Here is a 22,982-nt window from a genome sequence, read left to right as displayed (position 1 = left end):
AAAGCTACTTCCTTAGGTTCTAGAGCGCTGAGTGGAACGGGTGTTAGTGAAGTCTCTGTAAGAAGCCACTCACTTCAAGCCCAATGCAGCCTCCCCAGCAGATCTTGCTTCTGAGTTTCAGGTTCAAACACCCCAATATGGGTCCTGAGCTCTAACGAGCAAGAGCTCGTGGTTTCCTGACACATTTGAGGGCAGCTTCCTCTAGCAAAGCCCGTACTGGCTGTGGCTTCTGCCAACACAGGCCCATGCAGGTCCTAATCCTAATCTCAGAAACACCTGCAGGTCTCCAGAGAGCAGAGATTCCGTGGGGTTTCCCAACGCCCAGCTTATAAGAGCATCTGTACAGGCCCCGCACCCCTCAGAGAGGCCAGCTGTATTCTAGTACCTCCGGGTTTCCCGAAACCTCCTTGGCCTGCCTATATTCACCTCTTTTCTTCGTGCCAACCTGGCTTCTCTGGCCTGCTTTGAACCTGGGGAAGCCAGCTTGAGCTTAGGTCTTCTGGAAGAAGTCTCCCCAAGTGGCCGCCGTTCTCTAGGGAGGCTCTATAGACATTACCTCACGGGCTCTGAAGACTCCAGGCTCTTTCAGAGCAGAGCTCTGGGGCGGCAGCGTCTGCAATGTGCACGGTGACCACCAGGCGGTGAGAGCATTCCCTCGGACGTTGGGTTGGCTGCCTTCCAGATTTCTGGCAATGGCCTCGCAGAGGTTCCAAACCTTCTGCAGGGGAGAGAAGCCTTAGCCTGGGACTTTCAACCGGTCGCCTGTGAGGAGACCTAATCCACTCTCTGAAGCTCTCTGAACACTGGGGCGAGTCTTGACCACCCGCTTCCCTCTCTGCAGAGCATTGTATGCGAAGGTGCCGGCTCATCCAACCCCCAGCAACACTCTCCCAAACTCTCACTCCTCACCCTTGTCTCTACAGTTCTCAGGTTCTCCTGCAGAGATACGTGGCTAATCCAGCTCATTCCATCCTCACATGAAAGTTTTTCTACTTTGACTGCGCTTTTGAATCATCTGGGGAACTTTGACAATTCCTGAAACAGAGGATACGTGGAACTGCCACCCGCTCTCTTGTCGGTAATGGAAGCAAGTCTCAAGGCTTTCCTGTGCAAGACAGGGACAGCCGCTGATGAAGCAACTGACATGCGGGACCTGCGACAAGCTCGGCATTATTTTGGCTGCGAGATATTGCAGAGAAGAGAATCAGCTCCTTGACGTCATTGCACTTACCTTGTAGGAAATGGGTGCAGGCAGTAAGTAAAGAAATATGAGCGGTCCCTCAAGAAATACTACTACTTTATACAAATAAACAAGTTTGCGACATAGAGACCCAGGGAGTGCCTTCAGTAAAAAGGTCACTGGAGAGAGAAAAGTATAAGTCCTGGAAGAGGTCACCAGCAACATGGCGAAATACTACTACTTTATCCTTGTGATTTTAAGGAGTCCTCTGTGTAAAGTGACACGTGAGGACTAGAACCTCACGTGGGTGTGGGGTTGCAGATCCGAGGGCAAGTATTTCACACAAAGGCAGCAAGAAAGACGAGGATCCAGAGACGTGAGCGCTCATGGAGTATTTGAGGAGTATTGTGGCATGGCAATTCAGATTGAATAGAAACACGGGAAGCCTAAGAACATGTGGGATCCCGGCAGGTGCTAATCGCTGTCTGTGCTGCTAACTAGGTCTTCTTTCCCGGCCAGGCTCTTGTGAACAAGCTGACACTACAGTTTTCTGTGTTCCTCTACCAAAAGGGCAGCCAGTAATTGTCTCTTGTGCTGAAAAGCAAGAAGAACCCTCGTAAAATTTTTATAGGCAACAGAACAAGGTTTCAGAAATGCTATTTTTTAAGACTAACAGCTGGTATCTTGATGGGCATGCTTCCAAGAGCAAACACTTTCAAACGAAGTCTGTCCTGGACCAGCGACTCAAATGGCAAAGTCCTCTGAGGCAGGAAGAGAGCTCTGCAGTCTTCCTTGTGGCTCTGGAACCACAAATATCCTCAGGGGAGTCTTGATGTTGCATTTACTCTGGAAGTTTATTTGACATTTCTCTACATGTGCTTTAATCAGGTTCAAGTCATTCATGACCTAAAGGGGAACAGCAACAGCACAAGTTAAAAATATCTCCTTGATCCCACAACCACGTGATCCAGCGACCGTTTTCCTGAAGGCACTCCCTGGGTCTCCATGTCGCAAACCTGTTTATTTGGAGGACAGCGCGGCACCAATTACTATAGCAAAGGGCACTCAGGGCACTCAGGGGAAAGGTCATGGAATAAAAAAGGGGGCCGGTAACGTTTTCCTCTAAAGGGCCATGTAGCAGATATTTATGGTCTTGCAGGCCAAGAGATAGAACCTTAGATACTACATAGGTCCTAATCTAATAGAGTAAAAAAATTTACATTTCTTCATGAAATTCAAGATAGATTATAGAGTTTAATGTTTTTATTTGGAAACATGGTCTACTAGTGAGAGCAAATGGAATTCTTATGGGAACTACAGTTTTGGAATAGTCCTTAACTGGTGCCCGAAATGAGTTTTCCTAAGGTCACATCGGTTGCTATGGTTCTTAGCTCAGGACACATGGAAAAATATGCACTTGGCTGAATTTAGAGATAATAAGCCATACTTGGCCATCCTCTGATAGAAAATTGAGTATAAATAATTCCTGGAGGTTCTCGCTGAATTTACAAGGAGGGGAGACAAAGAAAAAAGAGAGGGAGAGGGAAGTACAAGTCCTGGAAGAGGTCACCAACAACGTTATTTGCAGATAATATGATCATATACTATAAAATTACAGAATTCAAAATGTTTACAAGTAATGGCACAATAAGTGGTAAAAAATTTCAACGAGGTAGCTCGAGAGTTCAACCTACAAAAGTCAATAACATTTCTCCATACCAGCAGAATCTCACAAATATTACTATGGTTAAAAAACCAAATAGGTGCAGAGAAAATGACGTAGATGATAGAGGCTCTGTTCATCCCTCTGGAGCCTCAATCAAAGTTGTGACAGAAACGAGGAGTAAGCAACAAGGTAAAATCGCCTTGGAGCTAGATGAACAAGTCAACAACTGGAGGAAATTTAAGAAATCACCCTGCAAGAAACCACCCTGAGGACACGAGTCTGCCCAGTCCCCAGCAGCCGAGTGCGACAGAAGCTGCGGCAGCAACTGCAGACTCCTCCTCAAGGGACCATGTCCCCGAGCAGACTTTCATGGTGATGGACCTGCTTGCTCGGATCACCAGTGCAGGTTCGGCTGTGCGGAGACTTACAGGAGGACGCTGAGCTGTGGGAGCGAAGGCCGAGGCAAGACTCGCCCTGCACGGAACTGCCCGTGGCGTTCGTCGTTCCCCGTTGAGCCCCTTCTCCTCTCAGTGCGCAGTCTCAGCGCGGCCATAGCGGAGATGTCATCAAGCTGAATGACAGAGGTCACTCCGCCCAGAACATCCCCTGAAACTCCGCCTTTCCCGTCTTGGGCCCCACTCAGGCCACATCCAGGTGTATCTTTGGCGAATCAGGTGCTCCTTTCTGAGTAGCGCCTAGACTCACACTGCCGGCAGCTGGCCCAGGTTCTGATGTGGCCTTTTGAGACCGTGCTAAGCACAGCATCTGTGGCTTGCTTGCTGAATTTTCCCAAGTGGCCCCGGAGGAGCGCAGGCTTGGGCTACATTTTGCTTGCAGCTGAACCCCTCTCAGGACTTTCCCACTGGACACCTACTTCACAAATCCACACTCATAAGATCGGGAGACTTTGGAGCGTTGCTTAGCACATAAAAACAGACAGAGAAAGGCAGCCAGAGTGGGAAGACAAAGAAGCAGAACCTCTAGGAGAGAACAGAGCAGAGATTCAGATATAATGAAGTCAAGCAATCTAAATGATGCAAAGTTCAAGACATTGGGTATTAAGATGTTCAATGGACGTTTGGGACGTGTAGATGAATTCAGTGAGAACTTCACCAAAGAGATAAAACACAAAAATGGAAATGAAAATTATAAAAGGGAACCAGTTAGAATTGAAGTACACATTATCTGACATGGAATAAACAAAGTGAATAAAGAAGAGGATCAAGTGACCTACAGAGAGGATGGGAAAGCTGAAAACACTCAGTCAGAATGGCTGGACAAAAGGAGCCCACACTTTAATAGGGATTGAAGGAGCCTATGGGGCACTATTAAGGGTCAAAATATTCGTGTCATAGGGGTACCTGAAGGAAAACAAGACGTTCCAGAGTTATTCGAAGAAAGAAAGGTGCTATACTTCCCTAACCCAGTGATGGAAAGAGACAGAAAACCCCAGGAAACTCAGAGAATCCCCAAAACCAGGAGCCCAAAGTGGCCCACATCAAGACACGTCATGATTGAAATGCCAAAGGTTAAATCCCGAGAGGATCTTAAAAGCAGCAGGAGAAAAGCACTTAGTTACCCACAAGGGAGCACCCTTAAGACTCGTAGCTGATTTCTCAGTGCAGGACTGAAGGGCTTGCCACAAAATATTCGACGTCATGAAAACTCAGAATCTACTACCAAGAATACTTTATCCAGCAGAGCTATCATTTAGAGTTCAAGGACAGGTAAAGCGCTTCCGAGACAAAAATAACCAAAAGGAATTTATCATCAACAAGCAAGCATTAAAGTAAATAAGGGAGGGACTTCTTTTAGAAGAAAAAACATGTATCAATAACAGGAATAATGAATGGTAAAACTACATTCCTATCAACGAGGATCTCAAAGGGAAAAGAATTAAATGCTCCAACCAAAAGATAGAGTGGCCGAACGGATAAGAAAACAAGACCCCTACATACGCTGCCTAAGAGAGACTCACTTCACATTAAGAGACACACACAGGCTAAAAGGAAGAGGGTGGAAAGATATTATATTGACGGACATAGAGGGAATTGCGCTGAATGAAATGAGTCCAAAGAGAAAGACAAATGTCACATGATCTCATGTATGTGTGAACTCTAAAGAACAAAATCATCAACAATAACAACAACAAAACTGGAAAGAAACTGATACGTACAGAGAGGATTTAAAGGGATACCAGAAAAGAAGGGGGTGGGAGTACCAAAGAAAAGGCGAAAGGCTTAAGAGGTACAATGTTTCGTAACACAGTAGACATGGAGAGGTACGTGGCAGCATGGAGAAGGCGGTCAATAATGTTGTAATAAATATATAAGGGAGCAGAGGGGTAGAGATTTACTGAGGTGATCACTTTGCGAGTTAGGTGGATATCTGGTCGTTATGCAATACAACTGAAACTGGTATGTAATTGTATGCCAAAGAGTGAAAAGAACACATTGAATTGTAAACCATGTAAAGAGAAACGACTAATAGTCTGTTACATTACAATAAACACGAGGAAAAACAAAAACAAAAACAAAAGCGAATCCTGTGAAAAGTACACAGGAATTAACAACCAAGAATACACAAGAAGACCACGAAAGAGAGCATTTAAAAACTATAAGGAGGAGCGTAGAAGATGATCTGAATACATTGAAAGACACCGAGCTCATTTGCGTTTGGCCCGGTGAGCCCTGGGACAGATTTCCGACCTCCAAAATGATTCTGTAATAACTCGAGGTGTCAAGCCAGTAAGTTTTTGGTGATTGATCCAGCACCACCAGAAAACTACTACGCAAATGTCCTGTCCGAGTGAATGCCAAGAATGGAGCTTCCTCACTGTACTTCTGATACACAAGCAGAATTTCTTGTTAATTCGTTAACTCTTGGAAGAAAGTGTGACACGCAGGATCTGCTGACAATCCTAATTCACACTTGCCGGCATGAGGAATATCATGCTGCAGCGCTCTTTGCGGCAGATTTATTTCCCTACCTTTGACCCACTCGATTTGTGATCGGATCCTAAGTTTCTGTTCGTGTACAGCATGGCAGGAATAGGCTGATAAGAGACTAATGGAAAACTACTTAGCATAAATGTCAGGGGAAAAATCTTCAGTGAGACTGGCTGTAGCTTGGCCCCCAGTCTTTGTGCCAAGAGTACCCAGCAGGAGTCACACGGCTCCCCGTGATGATTGAGTCCACCTTAACTGTCGTTTGACCGCTGAGTTTTTGAGGTATTCCAGAAAGTTACGACTCAGTGACTCTCTGTGTGTGTGTGTCTTTCAGATGAAATGATCCTGATCTGGTCTGACATTGGCACAGTGGTAGAAGAGAGAGGGTCATCCCTCGTTTTTACCAGCTATTCATGGATGAGAACACTTGTGGTGTAGGACTTGGAAAGCACAATCGAGAGGTTCCAGTACACAGGTGGAGCTAAATGCCCCAAGGCCTTGATGCATTGAAGAGAGTAAGGAGAATTTTACGCTCCTGCGTCGCGCCTCTTTCAAAGGGGCACAGCACCGGCATCTCTGGGATCTCGTCAGAAGCAGAATCTCAGGTCCCACCCCCGATGTGCTGAGTCGAAACTTGCAGGTTATCAAGATCCCAGGAGATTCATGCACACATCATGAGAAGCACTGCATCAACACGCATACAGGAACCAAGAATAATACGTTGCATTGTTCGGTGTGTTTTTTCAAGGTAATACGAATGGTGGCACACTGCACATATCACCCAACAACTGCTTTCTTCATCGGGCTGTTGGTATTTAATCTAACGATAATAAAGAAACTCAATCAAGAAACTTTCCATTTATGTCTTCTCATGATGAAATCTGTTATGGAATCAATCTGTTAGCGACATTGAGTTAGTGCCATCAGGAACAAATGGACATGGCCACACAGGTATTCAGTTCTCCTATTTTAAACATGTGCCCGTTTCTTTCCTGGGGACTTCGAAGCCCCACGGTGACTGTTCATCCCAATGAAAAGCCATTACTCTTTACGGCGTTAAGACTCCAAATTGTAGTACACATCCAGGAAACAAGAAGGAGTTTTCAAAGTCCAGATGTGTCAATGTCAATGAGAACATTCAAAACAAATTAGCCTGGCAAGATACTTGTGCATTAACGGGGCGGCTATACGGCATATGAATGGTGTTTCACCCCAACCTGGAACGTGGTGTTATTCATACGATCTTTAGAGAACTCAGGGGTAAACGTCCCCAGACATGGTCATTAAAGACGTGCATTGATCGACACTTCAGAGGCCCTTGAACGTCCTAGAGCTCCAGGACAAGAGCAATGTGTGCCTTTCTCATGATTTTCCTGAGTCTAAGCTACTTGGGTGAAAACATGGGGTATGGTAGAGACTTACTAGCTGTGGTGATCGAGAGAACCTAAAATATGTGGCCAACTGACTGGAGGAAGGCTGGGGTTGGGCACCAAGTGGTCACCTGTGAGAGCCTGGAAAGCTGCTGAGTCTCCTCACTTTGGGCAAGTTTAGGTCAGATGGATGCCTGCTGGACCTTGGAAGAGAGACCGTGTGGTGATGCAGGCAGTGCAGCCAGGATAGGTAGGAAGAGACAGGCGCTGGAATATTGGTTTTATATCCATGACTTCTAGCTGCTTTGTGCAAAGCTCTGAGAGGGAGGGACCTAGACAGTGCCAGCAGAAGCTTCTTATAGTTTGTCTCATCAGGTCACTAAGAAATAGACAAATCAAAGAGAAAGCAGCACTCGCCGGGACAGGGATTTACTGCACGGGAGGGAGAATCCCAAAACTCGGGGAAGTTCCTGAGAAGCTAGAAGACGATGCTACACCCAGGTCTGAGGAAGTCCCCTCATTCACTTGCTCTCGGCCCCACATCTCTCACATACACAAAGACAACCACATGACTGCAAGGGTAATCATTTATTGAGCAGGTAGGTAGAGGAAGCTCTTATTCAGGGTAGAGGTCTCCTGGGTAGGACACAGATGTCAAAATTTGCAGTACACTTTCAAATCCGGGTGAGCCATGAGTATTTGCAGATAGTTATGGAAGATCCTGACGATGCAGAGAACATGCCTTCACTGCGACCGTGATAGCCATCAGGGTACAGAGCTTGTCACAAGATGATGGAAGGGTAGATCCTGGAGCCCGAGTGAGGATGTATTCATTTAGCACTAAATATGTAGATGAGAAAGAGAACACAGAAGCTCATCAAGCACTTCCTGGATGGATTTGAGGACACACGAATTTCTATGATATAGAAAAATTGTGAAGAGATCGATATCAACATACATTCTAACGTACGTTCCTTGCCAGAACAGGGGGCTAGAGGGCATAGAGTCAATGACCGTTTTGTTTTTTGGCTGTTCCCACCTTAACCTACCCTCAACTGAGCTTAACGTAAGAGAGAGGAATCAATGAAGGGTTAGAGGCTTCGTTCTGCCATCCTCAGCATGGGAGGACGTCCTGAAGAATTTTTTCTCTAAGGACAACGACTGGCAAAAGTTCTATTCGGTCACCGTTTGTTAAATGCAGACTTTATGCAAGCCATAGGTGCTAGGACCTCGCCATACATTTTCTGAATGAAACTCCACAATAAAGTTGATGTAGAAAACAGATGAGGAGCTTGAGACCCTTTTCAAGTGGGAAGATATCGAAAGGTCAGACAGCTCTATTCCCAGATCAGAAGTTGGGGATGTGCAGACATCGGAGGAAGACACTTTTGCCAAAGGATAAAGGCTGAAATGGCCTTTGGGGCTTGCAAGACGAACTACCAACCGAAACGTATTGGAGCGACATACTCACGCCCTCTTCTTATTCTTTCCCTATTACAAACGTGAGGTCTTAATGATTTGCAGCATATATAATGACTGAGCCCTTTTCACCCGGATGACCTCTGTGAGGTACACATTCTTCCCTTTTAGTGCTTAGGTCATTTGCTCTGAAGCTTCTGGAAGAAGTAGGTCCTGAATCCAAGAGTTCCAACTACGATTTCAAGCCGTACCCATATGCTTCCTTCACAAAAGATTATCGTAGTCCTTGGACATGAACCCCTAATGTACTGGAAGGCAGTGATCCCTGGGACAGCCCGTCTCCATCAGACATCACTAACCTGGAGTCCTGGGCCACTTAGTTGTCTCGGGACTGGAGACAGCGATCTGCAGAGGCAGAGTAGAGCACATTCTAACACCAACACCCACCGATTTCCCAAACAGAATGCAAATGAGTTTTCGGGTAAACAAAAAAGAGACTGTGGGTTTTTCCTTTTAGTAACATGAAAATTTTGGAAGAGAAGATGAAAGATAGCAAAACCTACCTGTTTTGGTTAGGTCAATTACGTTATCCTTTGGTATTCCGAATTTTTGGCCAATTCTCTTAAACTCTTCCTTGAATTCTGGACTCTTGTCTGGTGTTCGGGCTGTGGGAAAAGGGACAGTAACTGTCATTTCTTGTGCATTGGTCACTGAGGTTCCTGGAGGTGGGGTGGAGTCTCCAGAGGGGTGGGGAAACGGATGGTACTGATGGGTGCTTAGGCAGAAGTCTTGGGAATGGGTGTGATCTGTGTCCAATTTGACATTTTGTGGATGAGACATTTCATCATCTTCCCCTCACCGTGCCTGAGGAGTTGCCTAGGGTGAGCATCTCTCTCTAGAGTAGGAGAGACCACCTGGATATGACTGAGAGGATCACTTTGTCTCCGACCCTCCTTTTATCTCCTCTCTCCCCACCCTCTACGTGAGTGCCAGCATGAAAATACTCTACCATAGAGTCCAACAATATAGAATGTATCGTCAGAGTGGGCATTGTAGAAATGGATAATCATATAGTCATCATAGACCGCTTCAATTATGCGAATCCTATTCACTCCAGGATCTGTGGAAGAGACAGAATACAGCTCAGAACTCCTTCGTCCTTCGAAAGCAAGTTTTGCTCCATACCGTGGGCTACATGCAGGGACTTCAAACAGTAGACTTGACTACTGCGAGGATTTCTACCACGGGAATTGAACACTAATGGTAGACGATTCTAGCCACAGTGACAACTTACCCTCTGTCACTGTCCGTGAGACTCACTGACCTCCCTCGGCCATCTCTGCCAACTATGTGTCTTGTATTTAAGCTCCACTGGCATTTATACCCGGCACTGTGCTGTGACGACAGCCGCCAGAAAGGATCTCAGTGGACTAAGAATGAGCTGCTGTACTGAAAATTTATTTAACGATTGATTTTTACCACTTTACCTTAGTCGCGGGAGGTACATTACCCAATTGCCATCTTGATCTGGTGTCATTTTGTGTCAAGCATTGGCTGTTACACACACGCAGTTCTCACAAATTGAGTGTACTGGCTATTAGATGGCCCTATTTATATTACCTAAACAAACATCGATCAAGAATTGATCCAAAAGATATTAGGGTTTAGCAAATCCCTTGCCCTCGGAAGTAGAATTGAGAAAGATTGTTTGTATACTTACAGTTTATGCTATATACAGCATCCTCTGATATTTTATGAGCGAGCAGAGTCACTGGAACACACTTTCCGTTTATCCTGTAAAACAGAAGGAACAGATGCCAGAGAGAAATTGATGCAACTGGATCCTTCAGTCTCTAGGAAACGTGATTTCACTTGGCTATCGATCCATTTTCAGTAGAAATTTGAAATAGCTCTCTTTCCATTATTTTACGTCATTTGACACATTAAGAATGAGTCAACTATCGGTAATACTATTATTCTACTATGACTTCCTACTATTACTATTATTATAGCTACTTGTGTAGATAATTAGCTGACGGTTCAGATGTGCTAGCCTCTCAGAGGAGTGCTCTATAGACATTGCCTCACTCGGACTTCATATACAAAACGATGGGAAAATCGTATCGTCCTCTTTGACCAAAGGAAGAATTGGGGTGGAAAGACATGAATTTTCTTAGTCACGCAACTAGGAGATAGTGTCGATGGTATCACAAACCTAAGTTTTTAACCAAGATACATTGCAGAGTGTGAACGAATCAGATACCCCTCTCCTTTTAATCTCCTCTGCTCCCATTTATATTTAATCCTGTCAGTAATTTTACCTCTGGATTCAGAAAAGGTCCGTAATCACTGCAAATGAGGAGCCATAATTTTGGAAAGAAGGCCACAATGAATGAGCACACGTGTACGCGTCTTTGTGAATGTGTGTGTGTGTGTGTGTGTGTGTGTGTGTGTGTGTCTAGAGGCCAGAACCAAACTCATGCTTCTGTTTTTCTTTCCTTGAACCCCTTCCCCCCAGAACAGACCAAACTTACTTTATATGAATTTTTAATACCGCAGAAGAGTTGTCAGAGGCTTCGACAGAGTCCACAAAAGCCCTCATGGCACCATCTTCTTTGATCACTTCTTTGAGGTTTGAGGCCAAGAGAATGGTATACCACTCCCCTGATAACTACAGTAAGACAGTAAAATGATTGGTTAAGGAAAACAGAATGAGAACAGCACACGAACACTTGACTCCTTCAACTCTGGTCCATGGGCCAGGACACCTAAAGCTGATGCGAACCAGGGGATTGAAACTCGGGTTGAGTGAAAACACACGGAAAACTCTTTCCACTGTTCCTTTCAGGAAGAATGGAGGTCCCTGTGGGTTTCCATCTTTTCACATGGTACAATTGCTCTTAGTCCAAAGTCTGGAACCGCCCCCTTGTCTACTATACCAAAAGAAGTCCTGCCTTCCAGTGAAACTGCCTTGCCCGAGAAGCCTCGAAACCTCCCCCCGAAAATCCAAAGTCACTATTATTTACTGACTCTACCTTCGGAACATCAAAGTTCTTTGTCACAACTTCCGCATGCACGCACACGAGTGTGAGCCCCAGACACAGCAACAGCAGCTTCATCATGGCAGGGGACGGGAGTGACTGGCTCCACTCCCCAGCTCCTCTGTCTTTATATTCATTCTGGGTCCAGTTGTTTTGTCTGCTGGGCACTACGTTTCATCCTCCCACTTCAAGAGATTGGCTGTATTCACTGGTGTCAGGCCAAGATTGTTCCTGCCCTTTTGATACTTGTCAATCTCAACTCCATCAGATCTACTTAGTGACCTTAAAGTTTTCAAAACATGTACTCAAGAAAAATAGTGGATGCCATAAAGGGCCACCTGACTTTTGATCAGAAAGCCAATTACGTGTGGCAGAAACGGAGTTGAACTGGGACGTAGAATACGTAGGGCACCTGTGTTTCGCCTCTTACACGGGATGGACAATTGGGTGACTGACTCTGTGATAACTACCCTTAGAACAAAGATACTGTCTCTATCAAAAACGTTAGCACTTATCACAAAGTATTCAAGTAGATGAAGGTACGGTCAGTAAATTAATGTCCTGATAGTATGGTGTCTGGCATAGAGCACATTTTACGTTCTTGGACTTATTCTCTGAATTCAACCGCTGCTGCCTTTTCGTCTCCCTCGATGAATGAACAAAACTTTAGTCATTACGAGTACCTCGCCATACACCAAAGACACACAAGAGACATGGAGAAGTGGAAGATGTCATTCCTTCCTTCAAACACCATTCAGAGAAGGTAGGGAAATGCTCTCAGTACACCCAGGCAAGCTTGATTCGCCAAGCATGTGGAGCATCCTAACTGAGTGGGACCAAGTCCAGACCATGGTAGGTCACAATACGTGATGCTCGGGAGGTGGCATCAGGTAAGAGCCCTCAAGATCTAGGGCTTTGGAGTCAGGTACACCTCACCTTCATGCCTCACTCTCCCATTTTGAAGACACGAGGACAGATTTTATTTCCTCCAGCCTCATGTTTCTTCATATGAGATCATTGGTCCTACCCCTGGGTTGCTGTAGGGATTCATGGGAAGAGGTGTGGACAAAGCTCACTTAACATCTGACCCGTGTTGGATTGGTCGGTTCACAGAATAATGCCTGGGGATGGTGAACATGGGAAAGGTCTCGAATGTTAGGGTGAGTGTGGAGATGTGCAGAGAATGTGGGAAGAAGATTGCTGGTGAGAAGGGTGTCGTGAATTAGGTCCCTGTGTCCCCAGTTTGGGCTGGTTAAAAGCTACGTGTTATTTCGCCACGTACTAATGGTCTTGTTTTGCACCCCAAGTAACAGGGAACTGGTGTCAGGAGAGGAACTATGCACAAGGCTGTGAACCTAGACTTTGAGGCATTCTATGTGTGGCCTGCATTATAAATACATTCCAGCCCCTTATATGATCGTTCCTAGGTCATGCTTTACCGATATTCAGTCACAGTATTTCTAGGTCTATATTAATTTAGCCATCATGAGCTGGATGTAGGTTGTCCTGCTTCAGAGACAGAGGAACCGAGCTTGATAAATCGTGGCAAAGGTTGTGTGCAGTCTATGAGCAATGAAGTTTGCAAGATGAACCCCATTCTTCCTGGCTATGATACTGTAGAGCTACACTGCTATACACTCCATCTCTATCCCATCTAACAAGCACTCCTAACTCTACACTCATGTAGAGTGCCAGACTGTAACTTTCTGGTTCTAAGCACTCCTGTAGTGTGCAAAAACAGAAAACCAGAAATTAGACATTTCCCACAGAATGTTTTCACTGACTTTGTGTTTTTTAATGCCAAAAATTTTATGCATATTTGTGTTGCTTGATGTAAGATTTGGGGCAGTTCCACCTCTATGTACTATTCCTTAGTTCCCTTCTTTATTTCAAATACTTAAGAGGCTGTGAAAGTGTTATTTCCAGGACATTTGAGAGTTCCTCCTTGGCATATGATGTCGGTTTTGCTTAAGAAAACTGAAAAAATGCTCTCCAGGTTTGGATATTTCCTACCTTGACAGATACGACAGAGCCATTCCTCTAAAACGTACAACCGAGAGAAAGGTAAATATATCCATATGGGAGTACTCCACGAATGATCACGAAAACTTTATATGTAATAGAAGAGAACTAGGACCAGGTAAAATGTCCATCAACAGAAAGGAGGAAAAGGAGTAAACATTCGGTGGTATATCCGTTCATTAGAAGGTGAGGAACGGTAAAAAGGAACAGAGTATAGGTAAACACAACATGAATGGATCTCAAAAGAATTATGCTGAGTGAAAATAGCCGGAAAAACAACAAAATACAAGACATACTGATGACTGAGTTCATATAAATCTCTCCAAAATGCACACTCTACAGACAGGAAGGGGATCAGATGTGTCCTAGGGCTTGAGTGGCACTGTGAGTGGGGGGATTCCGGAGGCACAGGGAGAGCTGTCAAGGATCATGGCTAAACACCACTCTGACTGTGGCCATAGGTTCCTGGGAACCTCCCTGTAATAACTCATTTAATTTTATACTTTCAGATGGACACCGATGGTCCATTATACCTCAAAAAGCTATTGTGAAAAATAGAAAATAACTTTCCACTCGGCATGTTCACTGGAAACCTCTGATTTTCATGAACATGATTTTTCATTTCAGATGTTAAGGTTCATTTGCAGGACAGAACTAATTACTTCCCTGCCCTACACTGACACAAAGGCCTCTGCGAGGAGGCTGGGATGAGACCGGGGCACTTCTGGGAAAGCTACTTCCTTAGGTTCTAGAGCGCTGAGTGGAACGGGTGTTAGTGAAGTCTCTGTAAGAAGCCACTCACTTCCAGCCCGATGCAGCCTCCCCAGCAGATCTTGCTTCTGAGTTTCAGGTTCAAACACACCAATATGGGCCCTGAGCTCTAACGAGCAAGAGCTCGTGGTTTCCTGACACATTTGAGGGCAGCTTCCTCTAGCAAAGCCCGTACTGGCTGTGGCTTCTGCCAACACAGGCCCATGCAGGTCCTAATCCTAATCTCAGAAACACCTGCAGGTCTCCAGAGAGCAGAGATTCCTTGGGGTTTCCCAACGCCCAGCTTATAAGAGCATCTGTACAGGCCCCGCACCCCTCAGAGAGGCCAGCTGTATTCTAGTACCTCCGGGTTTCCCGAAACCTCCTTGGCCTGCCTATATTCACCTCTTTTCTTCGTGCCAACCTGGCTTCTCTGGCCCGCTTTGAACCTGGGGAAGCCAGCTTGAGCTTAGGTCTTCTGGAAGAAGTCTCCCCAAGTGGCCGCCGTTCTCTAGGGAGGCTCTATAGACATTACCTCACGGGCTCTGAAGACTCCAGGCTCTTTCAGAGCAGAGCTCTGGGGCGGCAGCGTCTGCAATGTGCACGGTGACCACCAGGCGGTGAGAGCATTCCCTTGGACGTTGGGTTGGCTGCCTTCCAGATTTCTGGCAATGGCCTCGCAGAGGTTCCAAACCTTCTGCAGGGGAGAGAAGCCTTAGCCTGGGACTTTCAACCGGTCGCCTGTGAGGAGACCTAATCCACTCTCTGAAGCTCTCTGAACACTGGGGCGAGTCTTGACCACCCGCTTCCCTCTCTGCAGAGCATTGTATGCGAAGGTGCCGGCTCATCCAACCCCCAGCAACACTCTCCCAAACTCTCACTCCTCACCCTTGTCTCTACAGTTCTCAGGTTCTCCTGCAGAGATACGCGGCTAATCCAACTCATTCCATCCTCACATGAAAGTTTTTCTACTTTGACTGCGCTTTTGAATCATCTGGGGAACTTTGACAATTCCTGAAACAGAGGATACGTGGAACTGCCACCCGCTCTCTTGTCGGTAATGGAAGCAAGTCTCAAGGCTTTCCTGTGCAAGACAGGGACAGCCGCTGATGAAGCTACTGACATGCGGGACCTGCGACAAGCTCGGCATTATTTTGGCTGCGAGATATTGCAGAGAAGAGAATCAGCTCCTTGACGTCATTGCTCTTACCTTGTAGGAAATGGGTGCAGGCAGTAAGTAAAGAAATATGAGCGGTCCCTCAAGAAATACTACTACTTTATACAAATAAACAAGTTTGCGACATAGAGACCCAGGGAGTGCCTTCAGTAAAAAGGTCACTGGAGAGAGAAAAGTATAAGTCCTGGAAGAGGTCACCAGCAACATGGCGAAATACTACTACTTTATCCTTGTGATTTTAAGGAGTCCTCTGTGTAAAGTGACACGTGAGGACTAGAACCTCACGTGGGTGTGGGGTTGCAGATCCGAGGGCAAGTATTTCACACAAAGGCAGCAAGAAAGACGAGGATCCAGAGACGTGAGCGCTCATGGAGTATTTGAAGAGTATTGTGGCATGGCAATTCAGATTGAATAGAAACACGGGAAGCCTAAGAACATGTGGGATCCCGGCAGGTGCTAATCGCTGTCTGTGCTGCTAACTAGGTCTTCTTTCCCGGCCAGGCTCTTGTGAACAAGCTGACACTACGGTTTTCTGTGTTCCTCTACCAAAAGGGCAGCCAGTAATTGTCTCTTGTGCTGAAAAGCAAGAAGAACCCTCGTAAAATTTTTATAGGCAACAGAACAAGGTTTCAGAAATGCTATTTTTTAAGACTAACAGCTGGTATCTTGATGGGCATGCTTCCAAGAGCAAACACTTTCAAACGAAGTCTGTCCTGGACCAGCGACTCAAATGGCAAAGTCCTCTGAGGCAGGAAGAGAGCTCTGCAGTCTTCCTTGTTGCTCTGGAACCACAAATATCCTCAGGGGTGTCCTGATGTTGCATTTACTCTGGAAGTTTATTTGACATTTCTCTACGTGTGCTTTAATCAGGTTCAAGTCATTCATGACCTAAAGGGGAACAGCAACAGCACAAGTTAAAAATATCTCCTTGATCCCACAACCACGTGATCCAGCGACCGTTTTCCTGAAGGCACTCCCTGGGTCTCCATGTCGCAAACTTGTTTATTTGGAGGACAGTGCGGCACCAATTACTATAGCAAAGGGCACTCAGGGCACTCAGGGGAAAGGTCATGGAATAAAAAAGGGGGCCGGTAACGTTTTCCTCTAAAGGGCCATGTAGCAGATATTTATGGTCTTGCAGGCCAAGAGATAGAACCTTAGATACTACATAGGTCCTAATCTAATAGAGTAAAAAAATTTACATTTCTTCATGAAATTCAAGATAGATTATAGAGTTTAATGTTTTTATTTGGAAACATGGTCTACTAGTGAGAGCAAATGGAATTCTTATGGGAACTACAGTTTTGGAATATTCCTTAACTGGTGCCCGAAATGAGTTTTCCTAAGGTCACATCGGTTGCTATGGTTCTTAGCTCAGGACACATGGAAAAATATGCACTTGGCTGAATTTAGAGATAATAAGCCATACTTGGCCATCCTCTGATAGAAAATTGAGTATAAATAATTCCTGGAGGTTCTCGCTGAATTTACGAGGAGGGGAGACAAAGAAAAAAGAGAGAGAGAGAGAGAGAGAGAGAGAAGTACAAGTCCTGGAAGAGGTCACCAACAACGTTATTTGCAGATAATATGATCATATACTATAAAATTACAGAATTCAAAATGTTTACAAGTAATGGCACAATAAGTGGTAAAAAATTTCAACGAGGTAGCTCGAGAGTTCAACCTACAAAAGTCAATAACATTTCTCCATACCAGCAGAATCTCACAAATATTACTATGGTTAAAAAACCAAATAGGTGCAGAGAAAATGACGTAGATGATAGAGGCTCTGTTCATCCCTCTGGAGCCTCAATCAAAGTTGTGACAGAAACGAGGAGTAAGCAACAAGGTAAAATCGCCTTGGAGCTAGATGAACAAGTCAACAACTGGAGGAAATTTAAGAAATCACCCTGCAAGAAACCACCCTGAGGACACGAGTCTGCCCAGTCCCCAGCAGCCGAGTGCGACAGAAGCTGCGGCAGCAACTGCAGACTCCTCCTCAAGGGACCATGTCCCCGAGCAGACTTTCATGGTGATGGACCTGCTTGCTCGGATCACCAGTGCAGGTTCGGCTGTGCGGAGACTTACAGGAGGACGCTGAGCTGTGGGAGCGAAGGCCGAGGCAAGACTCGCCCTGCACGGAACTGCCCGTGGCGTTCGTCGTTCCCCGTTGAGCCCCTTCTCCTCTCAGTGCGCAGTCTCAGCGCGGCCATAGCGGAGATGTCATCAAGCTGAATGACAGAGGTCACTCCGCCCAGAACATCCCCTGAAACTCCGCCTTTCCCGTCTTGGGCCCCACTCAGGCCACTTCCAGGTGTATCTTTGGCGAATCAGGTGCTCCTTTCTGAGTAGCGCCTAGACTCACACTGCCGGCAGCTGGCCTCGGTTCTGATGTGGCCTTTTGAGACCGTGCTAAGCACAGCATCTGTGGCTTGCTTGCTGAATTTTCCCAAGTGGCCCCGGAGGAGCGCAGGCTTGGGCTACATTTTGCTTGCAGCTGAACCCCTCTCAGGACTTTCCCACTGGACACCTACTTCACAAATCCACACTCACAAGATCGGGAGACTTTGGAGCGTTGCTTGGTACATAAAAACAGACAGAGAAAGGCAGCCAGAGTGGGAAGACAAAGAAGCAGAACCTCTAGGAGAGAACAGAGCAGAGATTCAGATATAATGAAGTCAAGCAGTCTAAATGATGCAAAGTTCAAGACATTGGGTATTAAGATGTTCAATGGACGTTTGGGACGTGTAGATGAATTCAGTGAGAACTTCACCAAAGAGATAAAACACAAACATGGAAATGAAAATTATAAAAGGGAACCAGTTAGAATTGAAGTACACATTATCTGACATGGAATAAACAAAGTGAATAAAGAACAGGATCAAGTGACCTACAGAGAGGATGGGAAAGCTGAAAACACTCAGTCAGAATGGCTGGACAAAAGGAGCCCACACTTTAATAGGGATTGAAGGAGCCTATGGGGCACTATTAAGGGTCAAAATATTCGCGTCATAGGGGTACCTGAAGGAAAACAAGACGTTCCAGAGTTATTCAAAGGAAGAAAGGTGCTATATTTCCCTAACCCAGTGATGGAAAGAGACAGAAAACCCCAGGAAACTCAGAGAATCCCCAAAACCAGGAGCCCAAAGTGGCCCACATCAAGACACGTCATGATTGAAATGCCAAAGGTTAAATCCCGAGAGGATCTTAAAAGCAGCAGGAGAAAAGCACTTAGTTACCCACAAGGGAGCACCCTTAAGACTCGTAGCTGATTTCTCAGTGCAGGACTGAAGGGCTTGCCACAAAATATTCGACGTCATGAAAACTCAGAATCTACTACCAAGAATACTTTATCCAGCAGAGCTATCATTTAGAGTTCAAGGACAGGTAAAGCGCTTCCGAGACAAAAATAACCAAAAGGAATTTATCATCAACAAGCAAGCATTAAAGTAAATAAGGGAGGGACTTCTTTTAGAAGAAAAAACATGTATCAATAACAGGAATAATGAATGGTAAAACTACATTCCTATCAACGAGGATCTCAAAGGGAAAAGAATTAAATGCTCCAACCAAAAGATAGAGTGGCCGAACGGATAAGAAAACAAGGCCCCTACATACGCTGCCTACGAGAGACTCACTGCACATTAAGAGACACACACAGTCTAAAAGGAAGAGGGTGGAAAGATATTATATTGACGGACATAGAGGGAATTGCGCTGAATGAAATGAGTCCAAAGAGAAAGACAAATGTCACATGATCTCATGTATGTGTGAACTCTACAGAACAAAATCATCAACAATAACAACAACAAAACTGGAAATAAACTGATACGTACAGAGAGGATTTAAAGGGATACCAGAAAAGAAGGGGGTGGGAGTACCAAAGAAAAGGCGAAAGGCTTAAGAGGTACAATGTTTCGTAACACAGTAGACATGGAGAGGTACGTGGCAGCATGGAGAAGGCGGTCAATAATGTTGTAATAAATATATAAGGGAGCAGAGGGGTAGAGATTTACTGAGGTGATCACTTTGCGAGTTATGTGGCTATCTGGTCGTTATGCAATACAACTGAACCTGGTATATAATTGTATGCCAAAGAGTGAAAAGAACACATTGAATTGTACCATGTAAACAGAAGCAACTAATAGTCTATTATAGTTCATAAAGACGGAAAAACAAAAACAAAAAACAAAAACAATAGCGAATCCTGTGAAAAGTACACAGGATTCAACAACCAAGAACACACAAGAAGACCGTGAAAGAGAGCATTTAAAAACTATAAGGAGGAGCGTAGAAGATGATCTGAATACATTGAAAGACACCGAGCTCATTTGCGTTTGGCCCGGTGAGCCCTGGGACAGATTTCCGACCTCCAAAATGATTCTGTAATAACTCGAGGTGTCAAGCCAGTAAGTTTTTGGTGATTGATCCAGCACCACCAGAAAACTACTACGCAAATGTCCTGTCCGAGTGAATGCCAAGAATGGAGCTTCCTCACTGTACTTCTGATACACAAGCAGAATTTCTTGTTAACTCATTAACTCTTGGAAGAAAGTGTGACACGCAGGATCTGCTGACAATCCTAATTCACACTTGCCGGCATGAGGAATATCATGCTGCAGCGCTCTTTGCGGCAGATTTATTTCCCTACCTTTGACCCACTCGATTTGTGATCGGATCCTAAGTTTCTGTTCGTGTACAGTATGGCGGGAATAGGCTGATAAGAGACTAATGGAAAACTACTTAGCATAAATGTCAGGGGAAAAATCTTCAGTGAGACTGGCTGTAGCTTGGCCCCCAGTCTTTGTGCCAAGAGTACCCAGCAGGAGTCACACGGCTCCCCGTGATGATTGAGTCCACCTTAACTGTCGTTTGACCGCTGAGTTTTTGAGGTATTCCAGAAAGTTACGACTCAGTGACTCTCTCTGTGTGTGTGTCTTTCAGATGAAATGATCCTGATCTGGTCTGACGTTGGCACAGTGGTAGAAGAGAGAGGGTCATCCCTCGTTTTTACCAGCTATTCATGGATGAGAACACTTGTGGTGTAGGACTTGGAAAGCACAATCGAGAGGTTCCAGTACACAGGTGGAGCTAAATGCCCCAAGGCCTTGATGCATTGAAGAGAGTAAGGAGAATTTTACGCTCCTGCGTCGCGCCTCTTTCAAAGGGGCACAGCACCGGCATCTCTGGGATCTCGTCAGAAGCAGAATCTCAGGTCCCACCCCCGATGTGCTGAGTCGAAACTTGCAGGTTATCAAGATCCCAGGAGATTCATGCACACATCATGAGAAGCACTGCATCAACACGCATACAGGAACCAAGAATAATACGTTGCATTGTTCGGTGTGTTTTTTCAAGGTAATACGAATGGTGGCACACTGCACATATCACCCAACAACTGCTTTCTTCATCGGGCTGTTGGTATTTAATCTAACGATAATAAAGAAACTCAATCAAGAAACTTTCCATTTATGTCTTCTCATGATGAAATCTGTTATGGAATCAATCTGTTAGCGACATTGAGTTAGTGCCATCAGGAACAAATGGACATGGCCACACAGGTATTCAGTTCTCCTATTTTAAACATGTGCCCGTTTCTTTCCTGGGGACTTCGAAGCCCCACGGTGACTGTTCATCCCAATGAAAAGCCATTACTCTTTACGGCGTTAAGACTCCAAATTGTAGTACACATCCAGGAAACAATAAGGAGTTTTCAAAGTCCAGATGTGTCAATGTCAATGAGAACATTCAAAACAAATTAGCCTGGCAAGATACTTGTGCATTAACGGGGCGGCTATACGGCATATGAATGGTGTTTCACCCCAACCTGGAACGTGGTGTTATTCATACGATCTTTAGAGAACTCAGGGGTAAACGTCCCCAGACATGGTCATTAAAGACGTGCATTGATCGACACTTCAGAGGCCCTTGAACGTCCTAGAGCTCCAGGACAAGAGCAATGTGTGCCTTTATCATGATTTTCCTGAGTCAAAGCTACTTGGGTGAAAACATGGGGTATGGTAGAGACTTACTAGCTGTGGTGATCGAGAGAACCTAAAATATGTGGCCAACTGACTGGAGGAAGGCTGGGGTTGGGCACCAAGTGGTCACCTGTGAGAGCCTGGAAAGCTGCTGAGTCTCCTCACTTTGGGCAAGTTTAGGTCAGATGGATGCCTGCTGGACCTTGGAAGAGAGACCGTGTGGTGATGCAGGCAGTGCAGCCAGGATAGGTAGGAAGAGACAGGCGCTGGAATATTGGTTTTATATCCATGACTTCTAGCTGCTTTGTGCAAAGCTCTGAGAGGGAGGGACCTAGACAGTGCCAGCAGAAGCTTCTTATAGTTTGTCTCATCAGGTCACTAAGAAATAGACAAATCAAAGAGAAAGCAGCACTCGCCGGGACAGGGATTTACTGCACGGGAGGGAGAATCCCAAAACTCGGGGAAGTTCCTGAGAAGCTAGAAGACGATGCTACACCCAGGTCTGAGGAAGTCCCCTCATTCACTTGCTCTCGGCCCCACATCTCTCACATACACAAAGACAACCACATGACTGCAAGGGTAATCATTTATTGAGCAGGTAGGTAGAGGAAGCTCTTATTCAGGGTAGAGGTCTCCTGGGTAGGACACAGATGTCAAAATTTGCAGTACACTTTCAAATCCGGGTGAGCCATGAGTATTTGCAGATAGTTATGGAAGATCCTGACGATGCAGAGAACATGCCTTCACTGCGACCGTGATTGCCATCAGGGTACAGAGCTTGTCACAAGATGATGGAAGGGTAGATCCTGGAGCCCGAGTGAGGATGTATTCATTTAGCACTAATATGTAGATGAGAAAGAGAACACAGAAGCTCATCAAGCACTTCCTGGATGGATTTGAGGACACACGAATTTCTATGATATAGAAAAATTGTGAAGAGATCGATATCAACATACATTCTAACGTACGTTCCTTGCCAGAACAGGGGGCTAGAGGGCATAGAGTCAATGACCGTTTTGTTTTTTGGCTGTTCCCACCTTAACCTACCCTCAACTGAGCTTAACGTAAGAGAGAGGAATCAATGAAGGGTTAGAGGCTTCGTTCTGCCATCCTCAGCATGGGAGGACGTCCTGAAGAATTTTTTCTCTAAGGACAACGACTGGCAAAAGTTCTATTCGGTCACCGTTTGTTAAATGCAGACTTTATGCAAGCCATAGGTGCTAGGACCTCGCCATACATTTTCTGAATGAAACTCCACAATAAAGTTGATGTAGAAAACAGATGAGGAGCTTGAGACCCTTTTCAAGTGGGAAGATATCGAAAGGTCAGACAGCTCTATTCCCAGATCAGAAGTTGGGGATGTGCAGACATCGGAGGAAGACACTTTTGCCAAAGGATAAAGGCTGAAATGGCCTTTGGGGCTTGCAA

The 22,982-nt window shown here is 45.4% G+C and overlaps 1 protein-coding gene across 2 annotated transcripts; it reads right to left on the bottom strand.

Moving 5' to 3' along the window:
- Window positions 1-7,753: 7,753 nt before the first annotated feature.
- On the bottom strand, window positions 7,754-11,705 carry LOC107500763 (lipocalin Can f 6.0101-like). Of its 2 annotated transcripts, XM_036218099.1 has the most exons (7): window positions 11,619-11,705; window positions 11,118-11,254; window positions 10,304-10,377; window positions 9,593-9,703; window positions 9,147-9,248; window positions 8,943-8,988; window positions 7,754-8,004 (listed from the first exon to the last, which is right to left on the bottom strand). In XM_036218099.1, the coding sequence occupies exons 1-6, from the start codon at window positions 11,703-11,705 to the stop codon at window positions 8,960-8,962; spliced, it is 540 nt and encodes a 179-aa protein (XP_036073992.1). In that variant the 3' UTR covers window positions 7,754-8,004; window positions 8,943-8,959. The 2 variants fall into 2 exon arrangements, with proteins under 2 accessions (XP_036073992.1, XP_015981807.2); XM_016126321.2 differs by lacking the exons at window positions 7,754-8,004; window positions 8,943-8,988 and having other exon boundaries at window positions 9,090-9,248; window positions 11,619-11,702.
- Between the last annotated feature and the right edge of the window lie 11,277 nt (window positions 11,706-22,982).

The sequence above is a fragment of the Rousettus aegyptiacus genome, unplaced genomic scaffold (assembly GCF_014176215.1).
Source record: "Rousettus aegyptiacus isolate mRouAeg1 unplaced genomic scaffold, mRouAeg1.p scaffold_m13_p_3, whole genome shotgun sequence".
NCBI classification, from domain to species: Eukaryota; Metazoa; Chordata; class Mammalia; order Chiroptera; family Pteropodidae; genus Rousettus; species Rousettus aegyptiacus.
Note: the sequence above shows the minus strand (reverse complement) of the source record. Positions and strands in the feature narration are given on the sequence as shown.